Source organism: Ochotona curzoniae, unplaced genomic scaffold, assembly GCF_017591425.1.
Source record: "Ochotona curzoniae isolate NIBS_2020 unplaced genomic scaffold, NIBS_Ocur_1.0 contig_3432, whole genome shotgun sequence".
NCBI classification, from domain to species: Eukaryota; Metazoa; Chordata; class Mammalia; order Lagomorpha; family Ochotonidae; genus Ochotona; species Ochotona curzoniae.
The window spans coordinates 22,409,933-22,427,459 of NW_024465859.1; the positions used below are offsets into that span (position 1 = coordinate 22,409,933).

The following is a 17,527-nucleotide window of genomic DNA, read 5'->3' on the forward strand; positions in this document are numbered from 1 at the left end:
AGCTTTGCCAGGTGCAGCCTGAGCTGCTGCTACAAGCATCTGAAGAGTGAACCAGTGGATGACCTGTCCTTCCCTCTCTTTCTCTCTCTCTCTGCCTCCCTGGCTCCCTTTTTGTGTGTAGGGGGTAGGGGTGGGGTGACTGATTCTATGTACCTTTCAAAATAAATGCATGTATGTGAGGGATGACAAAGGAAGAAACTTAGACAGTTGGTGCTCAGTGGAAGACGCTCCATCAGTGCAGGACCAGGGAAGGAACCCAGAAACCCGTGTGCCGGGTGTGCCAGGTCGGGCTAGGTCTTAAAGAACACTTGTGCCTGAAAGAAACTGAGTGGGCTCATCTGTTCCCTCAGCTTTTTGTAGGCCTGCCAGGCCCAGGGAGAGATACGGATCAGGCTTCAGAAAACCCAACTCTGTGTCATTTTCCAGGATGGAGGGTAACTGTCATTTGATTCACATTCTTATTAAAATAAGATGAGTGATTCACTCACTTTACAGGCAAAGAATCCTTTACCAGGAAAACCAAACTGAAAAACAAAGCTAAGGACTTTAAGGAACAGTAACTGTTAACATCAATTTCCTTTCCCATCCAGTCCCCCCCGACAATTCAGACACTCTCCTTCCTCTAAACTGCCTTTCTGTTACCCACACATATACATATAATTATAGCCACGGCACATCAGACTTGCCCACAGAAAACAGGAAATGGCAGGAAACACAAAGGTGGATTCATCCGGAAAGATGCATGTGTTTATCTTACCTTCTTTCTGCTTCTGACTGTGTTTCGCGAGCTGTTTTTTTAGTTGATGGGTAGCCATAAATCCATCAGTGTTGGGAGAAGCGAGTGCACGCTGCTGTCGTGCTTATAAACCTGCCCACAAAAATCACCAGGAACAGCACACCCACTCATGCGCCAGCAACAACCAGACAACTTAAGATGGTTGATTTTTTTTATTATTATTATTATTTTTAGTCTGTCTTGGTTCAGCTTACCCTCAGTGATTAACCCCGCTAGCCACGGCTTCTGTTTATTTGGAAAGGAAGGAAAATGCATTTCAAGCAAATCAAATGCCTGATCTATTCCACTTCTTGTTTATTCTCTGGCTGCGTTGGGAAGTGGAACGCTCAGAGCAGCAGGCTCTTCTTGCAGGGTTGTTTGACGTGTTTTCATACATCTCCATTAGACAGTTTTTCTGACAGCTTATCAAATTCTATCACAACTCTCAATTTGATTTTAAATTGGAAAAGAAAAGGTGGTTGGAAGTATTTTACATAAATTAAATGTGCTTTTCTCTTACTAATATGTACCTAGTTGTTAACAGTGTAAATACAGGCTTCTCAGTGCTTCAAATGTTGAGTTTTGTTGTCCCTTCTCTTTTCTCCCTGACATTTGCAGCAATACACTAAATGGAAAGGGCATGGCAGGCTATTTAGGGGTTGGCAAGGACAACTGGGACCAGATAAGCCCTGGAGCCAACATAAAAGGAAAAAAAAGAAAGAGAGAGAGAGAGAGCTAGGATAGCTATTGTTAACCTTAAATACCAACAGCAGTACAGGGATGCTTAAAAGTCTGTGGGAAGGGCTCAACCCTATAGCCTAATACCTAAAGTCCTCACCTTGAATGCACTGGGGATTGTGTCCCAACTACTCCACTTCCCATCCAGCTCCCTGATTGTGAGCTGGGAAAGCAGTCGAGGACAGCCCAAAGCCTTGGAACCTTGCACTGCGTGGGAGACCCAGAAGAAGCTTCTGGCTCCTGGCTTCAGATTGGCTCAGCTTCGGCCATTACAGCCACTTGGGGAGTAAATCAGAGGACAGATCTTCCTCTCTGTCTCTGTAAATATGATTTTCCAATGAAAACAATTAAAATAAATCTTTTTTAAAAAGTTTTTGGGAAAAAGTTGAGAGAGAGGTCTATTTAAGTGTAAAAAAATTGAAATCTATTCATGGCCTTTTCAAAATACAGATGTTCTGGGGCTTGACGCGGTAGCCTAAGGGCTAAAATCTTTGCCTTGAACACACCAGGATCCCTTATGGGCACCAGTTCTAATCTCAGCAGCTCCACTTCCCCTCCAGCTCCCTGCCTGTGTCCTGGAACAGCAGTCAAGGACTGCTTTGGGACCCTGTGCCCATGTGGGAGACCTGGAAGAAGCTCCTGGCTCCTGGCTTCGGATTGGCTCAGCTCCAACCATTGCCCATTGCAGCCACTCGGGGAGTGAACCAGCAGATGGAAAATCTGTCTCTCCTCCTCTCTGTATATCTGACTTCCCAAAATATATATATATGTAGATTTAAAAAAAATAAAAATGCACATGTTCTGTGAACTGTTGAAGACCCCAAGTATTGATAGATTTCCAGATCTAGGAATTCACTGTACTGAGGTGTTAGAACTGAAGCTGAGACCCCAGGAAAGCCTGGCAGAAAAGCAAAGGGTATGTCAGGGGCCAACGTGCTTGCTGGAGAGAGGAACAAGAGGGCTCAGTTGGACCCTGGCACTGCCTGCCACTGACTTGGTGAGTCTATCCTCTGTGGAGTCTCACTTTCCCTGTGTATAAAAGAGGAGTCAACACTATTATTACATTCTCTCTCCGCACCCCCACAGGCTTCTTAAGGGGGTCAAAAGCAATATGCACGTGCTAGGGGCTCGCGTCCATATGCAGTCTCTCTGCTAATAGGAGCCGTCAGTGCTGCTGAGAGTGACAAGGTAGAGCCTGGCGGTGGTGATGCCCTGGCCGTCCGTCTGGGAAGGTGGAGTACAACTGCCTTGGGGCAGGAAGTCTGTTACTCATCAATAAAGAACAAAGGCAAGATATAATAAGCTTGAGATAAGGAGGTGAATTGTTCCAGCCACCAGCTAGCTTGAGCTGCTAGAGAACTGGGAGAACTCAAGTGAGTTGTGCCTTTTGTTGGGCAGGCGTCTCAAGTAGCGACAGCGGATACTGTTTTTGACTGCCTACCTCCTGCCGCACGCTGCACCTTCATTTCCCACCAGTCCAAAGCTCTCTGTGAGTGTCAGCACCATCACTGCTCACGCGATTGTTGTCCTTCATAAGCACTTTTGTTTATTATTATTGTCCCCTCTCGTTTCTGACGGGCCTACCCCATCAGAAAGTTACCCCAGCAGTAGGTTAGCCCGGGATCCCAGATTTCGACCTGGAATGGCTGAGTTGGAAGTGCCGTGTGATCTGAGGGGCAGGTGATTAGGACCTTGGTTGGAAGCTCACCGCTGTAGCTTTCTGCAGAGCTCAGGCCCTCCCTCCCTGTCCCCATGAACGTGCGTGAGAGCCCCCCAAAAGAGGTGGGTGGATAAGAAAGGCTTTTTCTCCATATCCTATATGAGGGATCTTCCAAAAGTCCACATAGAATAAGGTATTATGAAGAAAGTTTCCGTTTTTCAACACACTTGTCTTTGAATTCTTTCTCAAGCTCTATGAAGTCCCCTCGTCCTGAGGTTCCTTATAAGATTTCCATTTAAAAAATAGATTTGTCATGCATTTTGTTTATTTATTTTATTTGAGAAACAGTCACAGACAGAGAGCACCCATCTGCTGGTTCACCCTCTAAATGCCCAAAACAGCTAAAACTGGGCCAGCTCGAAGCCAGGAGTCAGAAACTCCCTCCAGGCCTCCTAACGGGCCATCAGTGGCTGGCAGGAAGCTGTGGTCAGGCCCAGAGCTGGGGTTCCAGCCCAGCCCAGCCTCTACAACATGGGATATAGGCACTGCAGCCAGCATCATGGCCCCTAAGCCAAATGACCCACCCCTAGATTTCTGTTTTGAAAATTTATATCTCTTTAAAAATTAGGTGCTCAGCTCTCCTGTTACACCTTCCCTTATAGGGAAGAGGCTGGGGCCCAGGAAAGATGGGCCGGAGGAGTGGGATCGTCCCAGAACTCTGATGAGGTTCTCTGCTTATAGTGTGATGTGTCTCTGTGGCAGACTAGATCTTCCCCACCCCCGGGCAGAAAAAAAAAAAATAAAACCATCGTTCTAGCCATAAAAACCCATCCAAAGACATTTAAAATACACTTCTGTTTACAAAGGTTGAGTGAGGTATTCCAGAAACCCCCTCACAGGGAGGGCAGGAGGGACAGAAGCTGACTTTCCATTTCAGCTCCATGCCTGTCTAGCTGTCCCTGTTCACTTCCCCAAAGAGTGGATCGCCAGATCTTGCCACGGCTCCTGCTTCCTTCCTTCCTGCAGGAGAAGTCGGCCTGGGCTCTGAGGTGTCTGTTTTCAAGGGCACATCCTATCGTCTGCCTTTGAATAAAAACAGGATACAGGAACCCCACAACTACCACCACACCATCCCCATCCCGCCAGGAAGCTGCGGGAGCCTATGAGTGAAGGTGCAAGTGCTATGGGCGTGGGTAACTTCCAGGGGGGGCCGCTGCACTCTCTAGGAGAGAGTCTGTGGTGCCAAGAGCCTGCTCCGCATCTCAGGGTCCACAGCTGCCCCCTCGTTCCCTCACTAAGTGTGCAGGAGCCTGTGCCCAGGACAGAGTAACCAGCCCCATCACCAATGCACAAGGACTTTCTCTTCTCTGCCATTGCTGCCTCCGTGCCCAGTGCCACAAGCCACCCACCCCGGGCAGGGACACCCTGTTATGTTTCATGTCATCAGAGTGCTCCGTGGCAATGACGCCAATGACCTTCCTCCAGGATAAAGCCTTACCTTGGACCTCCAGTTCTCAGTGACCCCATCACCATCACTGCAGACCGGGCCTCTGGTTAGGCCCTGCAGGTGTCTGGACGCTGCCCACAACCCTGCCAGGGCTGTGCATGCCCTATATGATCCCAAAATGAGGATTGTCAAGTTCTGATTGGAGGTGTCCTTTTCTTTACATTGGTGTCTGGTAACAAATATTTTCATTTGTTATAAACATTCCCAGGAAATCGGTCCTATGCCTGATTTAATACTTGACCTAGAACATACAAGAGTACTTCAAAAAGTACATAAAGGGCCAGGAGGGACGGCTGCACCTTCCAGTGCTGGATTCCCATATAGACGCCGGTTTGTGTCCCAGCTGCTGCACTTCCCATCCAGCTCCCTGCTTGTGGCCTGGGAAAGCAGTCGAGGAAGGCTCAAAATCTTGGGACCCTGCACCTGTGTGGGAGGTCTGGAGGAAGCTCCTGGCTCCTGGTCTAGCTCCAGCTATAGAGGCCATTTGGGGAGTGAGCTAGCAGATGGAAGATTTTTTCTCTGTCTTTCCCTCTCTCTGTAAACCCATCTTTCCAGTAAAAATGAGTAACTGTTTTTCTAAAACTTGGTAGAAAATTGTTCATTATTTTTCACTTCCATTTTTTCCCACCAACTTTTTGAGGTACCCACATACATATACCAGCCAGATAGAAATGAGCTAAACACATTTCTCATTTAGTGTTGGGCCGTGTCATCATAAAGCACAAAGCGGAAGTCTGGCTTTCTGCCCCACACCCGCTGCCGATGCTCTAGGGAATAAGAAGTTGGCCAAGGGTACTGTTAATAATGACGCGAGCGCTTATACCAACAGGTGCCACTGGAAGCCACTGCTTCTCATTTCTGTCAGTAAACTAATTACCATTTCCCTGTCTACTTACGATGGAAAACAACAGCAATGCCAACAGAACACCTAAAACACAGCCTGCCCTTTCGGGGCTCCTTTGACAGGCACGTGGGCCAAGGAGGTTCACGGCCTTCCCGTGACCTGCAGTGGCCAGTGCCACAGCGAGGGGAGGCTGGCAGGCATCCACGCTCCTTCCCCCCCGGCCCCGCCCCCCGCAGAGCAGCACAGAGGAGTATTTGCTCAGCTGCAGCCTGGGCACGCAGCCTCAGCGCCCTGAGGCTAGGAAGGGGTGCTGTGGTCAGGGCCAGAGCTATCTCTGTCTTTCCCAGCATCTCCTGGCACAGCAGCCCAGAGGAGGGCAAGTGTCATTTAGAAATGAGCCTTCAACGGCCCCGCAGAAAAGAACATCAAAACAGTCACAGTTGGAAATTGGAGAGTCCACTCGTGGGCTGTGGTATTCACAGCAGCCAACTCGAGGCGCTTCCGGCCTCGGGGCGGGGGGCCCGTGGTGTGGTGGCATTTCATTATCTCCAGTGCTCCGAGCCAACACCCCGACACGCACACGGGGAGTTCAGATCAAGCCCTCAGTCTCATCTCTCAGATGCTGAGAGCTTAAAAACATAAAGCCTCATTGGGGCTTTGGAGCTGCCTTTCTCTGAGTAGGAACTGAAGATACCCCAGTTTCTTCCAGCTGTCAGGCCTCGTCTTTGGTGACAACGCTGTGTCCCAGGAAGAGTGGCAGCATGGGAGTCTGTAACCTCATGTCACCACTCTTTTTTTAAAAAAAAAAAAGATTTATCTTATTTCTATTGCAAAGTCAGATATACAGAGAGGACGAGAGACCGAGAGGAAGATCTTCCATCTGTTGATTCACTCCCCAAGTGACCACAACGACTGGAGCTTAGCCGATCCGAAGCCAGGATCCAGGAACTCCTTCCAGGTCTCCCACACAGGTGCTCGGTCCCAAGGCTTTGGGCCTTCCTCGACTGCTTTCCCAGGCCACAAGCAGAGAGTTGGATGGTAAGTGGGGATGCTGGGATTAGAACCAGTGCCCATATGGGATCCTAGCACATTCAAGGTGAGGACTTTAGCTGCTAGGCTACCATGCTGGACCCCACCACTGTTCTTCTAAGCAAATCGTGGAGCCCACACAGTGGTCTTCCAGGAGGATGGAGAAATAACTTAGCCACTTAGCCCCAGAGGTGGGGAGGGGTTGTCAGTTCTGCCACAGGAAGACAGATCAGATGTACAAAAGACACCCTTGTTTTCTTACAAAGGAGAGTGAGTTGGCCCCCTTGGATATACTGGGACTCAAGGAGTTCTGACTGCCTGAATTTCTGTAGTTAAAATAACCTCATCCATCACTCTGTGGATCAGAGAGGAAGTAACCAAGAAACGAATATCTTTAGTCAAGGTGCTGCTTCTCTGGAAAGCAGTAGGATTTTACGTACAAGTTGTAACAGAGATAAAGTGGATTTCTACACAATCAAGCCGTGGCTTCTCCTGGTTCTCACAGTGAAACTGGTGCCCATCGAGCCGCTGAGCAGGACAGGGCAGAGAAGGTTATAGAAGTCAGCAGGCCCGTGTCCTGCTGTGACTTGCTGCACCTTGTGGAGGGAAGTTGTACCTGCCAAACAGGACACGGCCCACCCCAGCACTTTGCAGCCTTGACCCTCACACCCCTTCAGGCCGCCACAATTCCTCGCAGCCCTGAGGCTGTCCTGTCTCTGTGTTCACACGGTGGCCAGTACTTGATCCCCATAAACACTGAGGCAGGTCATTATTATTTAAAAAAAAAAAAAAAGGTTTATTTTCATTGGAAAGGCATATTACAGAGAGGAGAGACAGAAAAGGATCTTCCAAATGGTCACAATGACCAGAACTGAGCTGATTTGAAGCCAAGAGCCTCTTCTGGGTCTCCCACGCAGGTGCAGGGTCCCAGTCCTCGACTGCTTTCCCAGACCACAGGCAGGGAGCTGGATGGGAAGTGGAGCAGCCAGGACATGAACCAGCACGCATATGGAATCCCGGTGCATGCAAGGTGAGGACCCACCCACTAGGCCATCATGCTAGGCCTGGTGAGTCACACTTTTAAGGCAGGAGAGCCAAGGCTCAGGGAATTTATATAACTTATCCACTACCTTCTCATGATGGAAAGAAATGGGATCAGATTTCTGCAGCCAGGCCACCTGATTGCCAAGTGTGCAGCACTGGGCACTAACTCAGTCTCACTGCCCAGCTTCCCTGCCCTGTTTACTGGGGCCTCCCTGAAGGGTGTCTGACCTTACCTAGGGGCTGCCAGTCCTGTGGTATGAACAGTCCCCTGGTGTGAGCAGTCCCCTGGTGTGAATTGTCCTAGCTTCAGAAGTTGTCCACACACACCAGCTGGATCCCACCAGCTGTGGGATCCTCTGGAGCCAACAGGTGTAGGTGTGCAGCTCAGCCCCCTTCCCACCTGGGTTGACCTCTCTGAGCCCTGGTTGTTGGCATTCTCAAATAAGGATAGCAAGGATTAACCGGGCACTGAGGTCAGGCAGACTCTAAGTGTTGTCAGTTGCACACATGGACTGTCATGTTGCAGGTGAGAGTACTGGGGCACAGGGAGCTCAAAGGCGCAGTCGTTTGCGGAGCCGAAGGCCGGAGTTGGACCCAGACAGCCTGACTGTAGCTCACACCCTTAGACACAGCGCTGTGTTGTACTGTGCCGCCTCTGGAGCTGATGGGCTCGACAATGTAAAAACTGCTGTTGGTCCAGAGCCAGGCGCAAGGCTGGCGAGACTACCCCGGGCTGAGAGAAAGAATGCTTAACAGTTCTGGCCACCCACACAAAGAGAAGCTCCAATTTGTGGAGAGGCTTCTGATTTTGATCTTACACCAAAGGCTTCTTATGTCTTTGCCTTTGAACTTTCAGGACCTGTTGGCTGGAGCTGTCTTAATTGTGGGGGGATTCCTTCAGAGAAGACGTCTGTTAGTACACACTGCTTAGCTTCTCTGCACCTGCCAGGATGCAGCGCGGCTGGCAGGTGGGTGAGGATGAAGGATGGCTGGGGAGAGCCAGCACACAGGTGTACTGCTCCCACCCTCCCCACCCCCAGCCCAAGCTGCCGCCGGGAGTTCCGTCTTTCCTGTTGACAGTAATTAGAACCTTTCAGACTCAATTTTGTACACGAAAACTCCCAATTCACTTGATTTGTCTCCTTGATCCAGTTCACCTGGAACTGTTTAGTTCCTGACGTGTGTGGAGGAGAAAGCGGGGTCTTAGGCCTCACACATCATGGCTGATGAAATCAAGGTGCTGAAAATGTTAGCTGGGTTAGGAGCCCAGTCCTACTTCTTTTTGGTGGTTGTTAAGATTTATTTATTTTTATTGGAAAGTCAGATATATAGAGAGAAGGAGAGACAGAGAGAAAGATCTTCAATCTGCTGATTCACTCCCCAAGTGGCTACAGTGGCCGGAGCTGAGACGATCAAAGCTAGGAGCTAGGAGCTTCTTCTGGGTCTTCCAGATCTCCCACGCAGGTGCAGGGTCCCAGGGCTTTGGGCCGTCCTCCACTGCTTCCCCGGGATATAAGCAGTGGATGGGAAGTGGGGCCACCAGGATTAGAACCGGTGCCATATCAGATCCCAGCACATTTTAGACGAGGACTTTAACCACTAGGCTACCGCACCAGGCCTCTAGTCCTACTTCTTAAGCATGCATACTTTGAATCTGTGAAATGTGTGAAGTGGGGATAGCAATAGTGAAGAATAAAAGAGGTAAAACCCTAGGACAGGCCCTGGCACAATGGCTCAGTTGGTTAAATCCTTACCTTATTAATGCTGGGATCCCATATGGGTGCTGGTTTGTGTCCTAGTTGCTCCACTTCCCATCCAGCTCCCTGTTTGTGGCCTGGGGAAGCAGTGGAAGATGGCCCAAAGCCTTGGGACCCTGCACCCATGTGGAAGACCCAGAAGAGGCTCCTGGCTCCTGGCTCTGAATCGGCTCAGCTCAGTTCTGCACATTGCAGCCACTTGGGGAGTGAATCAGCAGATGGAAGATCTTTCTGTCTCTCCTCTCCATAAATATGATCTACCTGTCCACTAATAAACAAGCAAATAAATAAATCTTTAAAAAAAAAAAAAACCTAGGAGAACAGAGCCTGGTCCTCAGTAAGTGCTCAGTAAATCCTGGCTGTTGGTGTTCTTAGCAAGCCTCTGCAGCCCTTGGTCCACTGCCCTTCCTGCCCAGCCTTGCTCTGGAAAAGCAGGTAGGCTGCCCCGAGCCTGCTCTGATCCCTCTGCGTCTCCATATCCTTCTCTCTGAAATGACACTGGGACCAACGGAGTCTACTTCATCAGGCTGCTGGGAGGCTGAGCCCGTTCAAGTGCAGAGCGTGAAAGCATAAAAACCCAGTGAAAATTGTTGACTCACGGAGCCCAAGAGGCTGGCGGGAGTAGGCTGTGGAGACGGTGGGGAACACTCCGGGAACCAGAAGACCCAGCTAAGGCAGGAGCAAGTGGGGAGGGAGCACCCGAGTGTGGGCTCCCTGCCTCCCCATCACTGCCGCACTGCGCCCGCCATGGAGGCGGCACGTGGTCAGGCTAAACAGCTGAATCCTGTGGGGAAAGGTTTGACTCTGATAGCCTGCAGGGGTATTTCAAAGGCAGACATGCTTCTCGGTGTTCAAGCCCCCAAACTCAGCAAGAGACATCTTGCTCTGCATCTTGTATTTGCCCCCGGCATGCAAAATGCCAAGCAGCTCCCATTGTGTGCTGGTACTGAGTTCTAGACATGTGGCTAAGTGCTTCACAAACGCCGTCCTTTTTTTTTTTTTTTTAAGGCTTGACTTCCACCCTGAAGAGCAGGTATTGGCATTCTCACTTTACAGGTGAGAAACTGAGCTGCAGACACAGTAAGCAGGTTGCCCGAGGTGATAAACCTGCCACGTTGGAGAGCTGAGATTTGAAGCACAGCCTGTGGAGTGAAAGGACACAGCTGGCCCACATCCATCAGTCTCCTGGTGGTGGTTTTTCATTTTTAATTTCACACACTGGATCAGGGGGTGTTGTTTGGTAGTTAGATCACTGGACCCATGATCCCACATTGGAGGAGCTGGCTTCTCAAGTGCTGACTCCACTCCCAGTTCCAACGTTGTGCTTCTGCGCTCCTTGGGAGGCCAGCAGGTGCTGCTCCAAGTCGTTGGGTTCTACAACCCACAGGCGAGATCAGCACAGAGTTCCTAGCTCCTAAGGTGGCCTGGTCCAGTCCTGTGCATGGACAGGCATTCGGAGAAGGAACCAGCAAGTGGAAGACCTTTCTGTCTTCTTTCTTCTCTTTCTGTTTCAGTGCTTTTTCAAATAGATAAATAAATGAATGGAGTTTTAAAAAAGAAAAAAAGGGAGGGACGGGGCCAGCATGGTGGCCTAGTGGCTGAAGTCCTCATGTTGCAAGCGCCAGGATCCCATATGGGTGCCGGTTCTTGTCCTGGCTGCCCAATTCCCATTCAGCTCCCTGCCTGTAGCTTAGGAAAGCAGTCAAAAAGGGCTTAAAATCTTGGGACACTACAGCCACTTGGAAGACACAGAAGAAGCTCCAGGCTCCTGGTTCCTGGCTTCATATCAGCTCAGCTCCAGCCATGGCGGTCACAAAGATCTTCCTCTCTATATATCAGACTTTTCAATAAAAGTAAATAAATCCTAAAAAAAAAAAAAAAAAACAGACAGACGTTCCATCTGCTGGTTCACTCCCCAGCTGCCTGCAGTTGCCAAGGCTAGACCACCAGACCACAGACAGGAACTGAGGACTCAGTCTGGGATTCCCACGTGGGTGGCAGGAGCCCAGTTACTTGGCCATCCCCTGCTGCCTCCCAGGGTGTGCGTTATCAGAGAGCCAGAGCTGGCAAACAAACCAGGCACTGTGATGTGGGATGCAGGCATCATTGGCAGTGGCTTCGCTGCTGAAGCCTCCGCCCCACCACCGTGTGCTGATCTGGAAACAGGTCTTCCCACCCGCCCTCCTCCCCATCCTCACTGCGCACCCACCCAGGAGTGCCTCTAAGTGCTGCATGCCCTTTCCTTGAAATTCCCTGGCCTTGATCTTATCTGGCCACCACTTCAATAGAGTTAGGACTGTTCCCCACCACAATTAAAAGTTGTTTATTTGCTTGTCATTTCATCCATCTCTTTGTCTGTTTTCCTCACTCAGCATGTAGGAGAGTCAGGTCGCCTCCCCAAAGTGGTGAGCAGGATGTGTTTGTGTTTGGGACATTTTTAAGAGCATTTTGTTGCATGAAAGAAGTTCAATATGTGGTGTTTTATGTCTGTAAATTATTTCCTTTTGCCTTTGGGAAGCACATATTTGAAATCAGTAAACTAGAAAAAAAAACAAACCTGAAATTTGAAGGGGGGTGGGCTCTCGAACCAGGAGACCGGGCGTCCTCACCGTGGTCTTTCCCTACGGACCACGGAAGTTAGAGAACTCTGTCTCCCCACTCATCCTTCCTAGCCTGTTTCTCTTCCCAAGGATATTTTGTAGGTGAGTCTGGAGTTCAATGTCAAGTCTTGTGAGACACTCTACCCTCCCCGTCAGCGTGGTATCAGATATGTCCACCAAAGTCCAGCCCAGGAAAAGGAGCAGGAATCCAACGCTCAGGCTTTCCTTTATGCTGTCCTTATCATCAAAGACAGACACAAAGCAAGTGTGACTGCAAGATCCCTAGAAGTGAAGGAACAGATCAGCTGCCCTGGCTTTTCTCCCATCCTCCCTTTGCCTTGCCCGCCCGGTGCTCACCCCGACGCTGTGTGACCGTGAGCAGCCACCCCACACCCTCCCGGAAGAACCGAAGGCCCTCCTGCCCTGCGGGGCCCAGGGTCAAGCGGGTGAGGAGAGGAAAGCGCACACCCCATCGCGGCCAAACCCAAGGCTGCAAAATCCATCTTGCTCCTTCGACCCTGGCTGACGCTGAGCCTCTGCCCTTGGTGTCCCGCTGGTCCATGTGGTTAGTCTAACTCTGCCCCCACCTTGAGTTGAGCTTTGATGAAAAACTAGTAGGAACCCAGGCCTGTCCCTGGAGGTTTGGGTGTTTTTTTTTTTTTTTTTTTTTAACTTGTCTTGGAAAAAGCATCAACCAAGCTAGCAGGGGCAGGAGAAGAGGATGCCTGTGGCTTGGGCTGATTCGGGTCCCAAGAAACCAAGAGCCTGTGATCATCATCTTCGTTCCCCAAATGCCGCCATGCCCTCTGGATCGCCTTCTCCCAGTATTAGCCTGGAATCGCATCTGTGAAATGGCTCTGCTGCGCGTGTCCAAATGGCCACTGCCTGGCTAATGTGAAACCTTTGGGCTTTATACATGCAGTAATAAAACGCTTAGGCACCCATGTAAATCACCCCTCCTGGGCTCCTGGGCGGCCTCCTGGGGATTGTCTCTCTGCTTTGTCTGCTGGACCACAGAGCCTCAGCTCTGGACTCTCTCTCTCTCGTTAGCCATGTCTCCGGGTGCCAGGGACCTTTGGGTGGTATGACTTGACAGGTCTGTCTTGGCTGTCCGTGATGGGATGCCCAGACTCGTGTGTGGGCATCCAGCCAAAGCGGCCAGCTACAGTGCTGGACAACAGGGTAAGGTTTGTAGGTTTCTCTGCTTTCCTTGCACTGTTGCCTCCAGGCACAACGTGGATGGTCTTAGAATGTTCCCACGCCAGAGACTCACCACAGGGTTGATCCACTTTGAAATGCCTCATTCCTCCAGACTTGTGTATACAAGGAAAACCAAATGGACAAGATTGATTAAGGACCCACTCTTCTTCTTTTTTTTTTTTTGACAATTTATTTATTTTATTGGAAAGTCAGATATAGAGAGGAGAGACAGAGAGGAAGATCTTCCATCCATTGATTCACTCCCCAAGTGGCCACAATAGCCAGAGCTGAGCCAATCCAAAGCCAGGAGCTTCTTCTGGGGTTTCATGCAAGTGCAGGGTCCCAAGGTTTTAGGCCGTCCTCCACTGCTTTCCCAAGCCACAAGCAGGGAGCTGGATGGGAAGCAGGGCTGCTGGGATTAGAACCAGCACCTTTATGGGATCCTGACTCATGCTATGCGAGGACCTTAGTCGCTAGGCTACCGCTCCAGGCTCAAAGTCTCACTCTTGTTTCCTCCCATAACCTGACTATTTCCCAAACTGGCGAAGCTCTTTTGGTCAAAACACCGCACCTGTGTGCCTCCCTCCCAGGAAAAGCTTTGTAGATAGATTGGTCTGAGGGCCCTGCACAATGGCTTGATTAGCTAATCCTCCCCCTTTGAGCACCAGAATCCCATATGGGCACTGATTCGTGGCCCGGCTTTCCCACTTCCCTTCCAGCTCCCTGCTTGTGGCCTGGGAAAGCAGTCAGGGATGTCCCAATGCCTTGGGACCCTGCATCCATGTGGGAGACCCGGAAGAGCTCCTGGCTTTGAATCAGCTCAGCTCTGTCCATTGCAGGCACTTGGGAAGTGAACCAGTGGAAGATCTTTCTGTCCTTCTTTCTGTATACCTGCCTTTCCAATTTAAAAATATACATATGTATTTTTACTTTAAATATATGTATGTATGTATAGGGGGGTTCTGAACAGCGGACCCCCAGCAGGTCGTGGCTGGCAGCATGGCCTACACACCGACTTAGCTTCAAGAGGGCGGCACTACCAAAACGAGGTCTGAAACCACGACTGGACGAGCAGATCCTGAGCCGCCCCTCTCCTTTCCCTCCGCAGACCTGCTCACCATGAAGGAGTACCACTGCCTGCTGCAGCTGCTCTGCCCGGACTTCCCGCTGGAGCTCACGCAGAAAGCAGCCAGGTATGTCCGCGCGCGGGCTTCCTGGCCCCACGGTGGCCCCTCCGCTCAGCATGCCCCAGAGAAACCGGACATGGGCACAGAGGGGGAAATACAAAAAAAAACTAATAGGGAAGAAATGGATATTTTTGAGAGCGGTCTATTTGGGACTTTCCCTCAGTCCTAGTACTTTGCGTGTTTTCAAAGGGAAGCTAGACGACCCTTGCGGTTCCCGTGGGGCGCCTCAGGGCCTGGGGAGGGAGTTGAAAGGTGGCGAGAGGCAGATGCCAAAAAAGAAACCCACACCCAAACAACCCGAAAAGCACAACAACCACACATGAACCCCAGAGGACATGCCGAGAAAAGAGGCAGCAAGACTTGGCTTGCAAGTACGGGAGGTTGGGGGAGCCGAAGGGCCGGAAGCTGACAGCCCCTGGCGGAGAGAGGGGCTTCCAGAAGGGTCCCAAACAGGGCGTGGCAAGACTGGTGAGATGCCAAGGGGCTGTTTACCTCACTGCCATTCCCGTCTTTGGGCCAACGGAGGTAGTTGGACTATGCCTCAGTTTACTTTTATGTAGTAATACAAAACATGAACTAGGGTTGCAACTGAAGTCTGACAAAAGTTTTGTTTTCTGGGGGGAAAAAAAACAGATTTACTAAGCCACATTGCATGCATTTACTTTCATTGTTCCGTTGAAATGTATTTAATTACCTTAATTCTTATAAAAACTTGTGGGGGCTTCTGGGTCAGAGCTGTAGCCGAGTAGTTAAGATGACATGTCAGACTGCCCGGGTTTGAGACCTGCCTCTGCTCCCGACCCTACTTCCTGTTAGGGTGTACACTGGGGAGGCAGTGGGCGTAGTTCAAGGATCTAGGTCCCTGCTACCAACCTGGGAGAACTTGGGCGAACTTCTGGCCTCCTGGACGTGGCCCAGTCCTCATCTGGGGAGGGAAACGGTGGCTGGGAACATTGGCCTTGTGCTCGCGCATGCTCAGTCACCCTCTGAAATTTAAAAAAAAAAAAAATGCCACTGCTTGCCACTTTGCTGAGGAAGGAACGGAAGCTCCAAGAGATGAACTGTGTTGCCCAAAGTCCCTGTGAGTGTGAGGGCAGAGGACGCTTGGCAGTGGGGAGCGGGGGCCTGGATCCAGAGACGGGGCTCACAGCTCCATCACGTTGCTGCACCACAGGGTCTGTGCCATCATGACTGCTTGGGGGTTGGACCCATGGAAGCCAGAGCCGCATCAGCGGGGAGACTCACTCCCCTGCAGACTGGCAGGCTGCTAAGTCCGTTGCCGCTGGCCGCAGGCAGCCTCACCCTGAGTGGGGGCTCTGCAGGTCGCAGCTCACGAGCCCACTTTGCTGGTCATGTGGAGACCTGCATAGCGATGACACACCCAAAAGTGTGTGTGTTCTTTCCCCCTCACCGTGCGGTGGGTACTTCTCTCTCCCAGTAACAGCTGACTGCTGGTGAAAGTTGTGTTATACATTTTAGCATTTTACCTTCTCTCTAGTCCAAGGGAGATTGAGGATGTTTTGTTTTGTTTGTTTGTTTGTTTAGCTAGCAAAAAAAAAAATCCCCAGATGTCCGTCTCTTGTAATGTAAAAGCAGCCAAGTGAAGTTACTAGCAGGCTTCCTCCCTGGGTTCAGATTACTTTAAGGAAGATGCAACCTCAAAATTTAGGGTGTGTGTGAGACTCAGCATTTTTTAATTTTAGGATTTATTTATTTTATTGCAAAGGCAAATCTAAAGAGAGAAGGAGATTCAGAGAGAAAGATCTGTCATCTGTTGGTTCATTCCCAAGTAGCCACAACGGCCAGAACTGAGCCATTTCAAAGCCAGAAACCAGGGGCCTCTTCCGGGTCCCCCATGTGGGTGCAAGATCCCAAAGCCTTGGGCCATCCTCGACTGCTTTCCCAGGCCACAAGCAGAGAGCTGGAAGGGAAGTAGAGAAGCCAGGACGTGAAGCAGTGCCCATATGGGATTTAGCTACTAGGCTATGGCACAGGGCCCCAGACTCAGCATTCTTGTGTGTGTGTGTGTGTGTGTGTGTGTGTGTGTGTGTGTGTGTGTGTGATGATGCTTACATAGTTGATTAGGGTGGAAAGGGAGGAGGGTGATGGGAGTGTGGGTGAGACCATTGTGTGCACATTTTCTTTTTCTTCTCTCTGTATCTGGAGGAGCGGGGGGGCGGGGGGGGGGGAGGCGAGGTAAGGGGAGAAGCCACACCCCGTCTCCCAACCACCTCAGGACTCAGGGATGGGGAACGGCCACTCGATGTCACCCCAGGGTCCTCGGCGTGGAGCATGCTCCAGGGTTCTGCTTAGCTGCTTTCGGCTGTTCTGAAATACTGTTGCTCTCACCACTCCAAGGATGAGGAAATCCTTCCAAGGTCCATTGGCTGCCATAGTCCATCTTAGGAGACTGGAGTTAAGGAGCAGGTGTTCGGCCCTGCAGTCAGGATGCTGCTTAAGATGTCAGCATCCCATGTCCAGGCTCCTGAGGCAGACCCAGCCTGGCTAGCAGCTGCAGCTTCCAGCCAGGGGCTTCCTGGGAGGCTGTGGACGACAGCTTAGGCTCCTGGGCCCCTGTCACCCACATGGGGACCTGGGTTAACTTCCTGGCTCGGGCACATTTAGGGAGTGAGCCAGCGGATGGAATCTTTGTCTCCCTCTCTCGCAAATGTTTCTTAAAAGACTGTACATAAGAATTTTTTAAGATTCATTTATTATTTTTATTGGAAAGTCAGCTATACAGAGAAGAGAAGAGACAGAGAGGAAGATCTTCATCCACTGTTTCACTCCCCAAGTGGCCACAATGGCCATAGCTGAGCTGATCCAAGCCAGGATCTTCCGGGTCTCCCACATGCATGCAGGGTTCCAAAGCCTTGGACCATCCTCAGCTGCTTTCCCAGGCCACAGGCAGAGAGCTGGACGGAAAGTGGGCCTGCCAGGATACGAACCGGCACCCATATGGGATCCTGGCATATGCAAGGCGAGGACTTTAGCTGCTAGGCTACCATGCCGGGCCCTTGAGAATTCTTAAGAAACAGGCAAACTCTGCACCAAACCTGTGGGCTGCTGGGTCACTCTCACTTAGCAAAGCGCCTAGACATCCACCTCCAGAAATGTCCTACAGAGTGAAAGACGACGTAAACTAAGTGGAAATGAAGAGTCCTTATCTGGTCCTAACAGTAATCC

At 50.7% G+C, this 17,527-nt stretch overlaps 1 protein-coding gene across 2 annotated transcripts in view; it reads left to right on the forward strand.

The window, feature by feature from the left end:
* The window catches only part of CUNH11orf49 (chromosome unknown C11orf49 homolog), a 201,143-nt gene that overhangs the window by 169,142 nt on the left and 14,474 nt on the right, over window positions 1–17,527 (forward strand). For both annotated transcript variants that reach the window (XM_040980205.1, XM_040980204.1), the window contains one exon: window positions 14,263–14,347. In XM_040980205.1, the coding sequence (XP_040836139.1) occupies window positions 14,263–14,347 (85 nt within the window). The remainder of the gene's footprint in view (window positions 1–14,262; window positions 14,348–17,527) is intronic.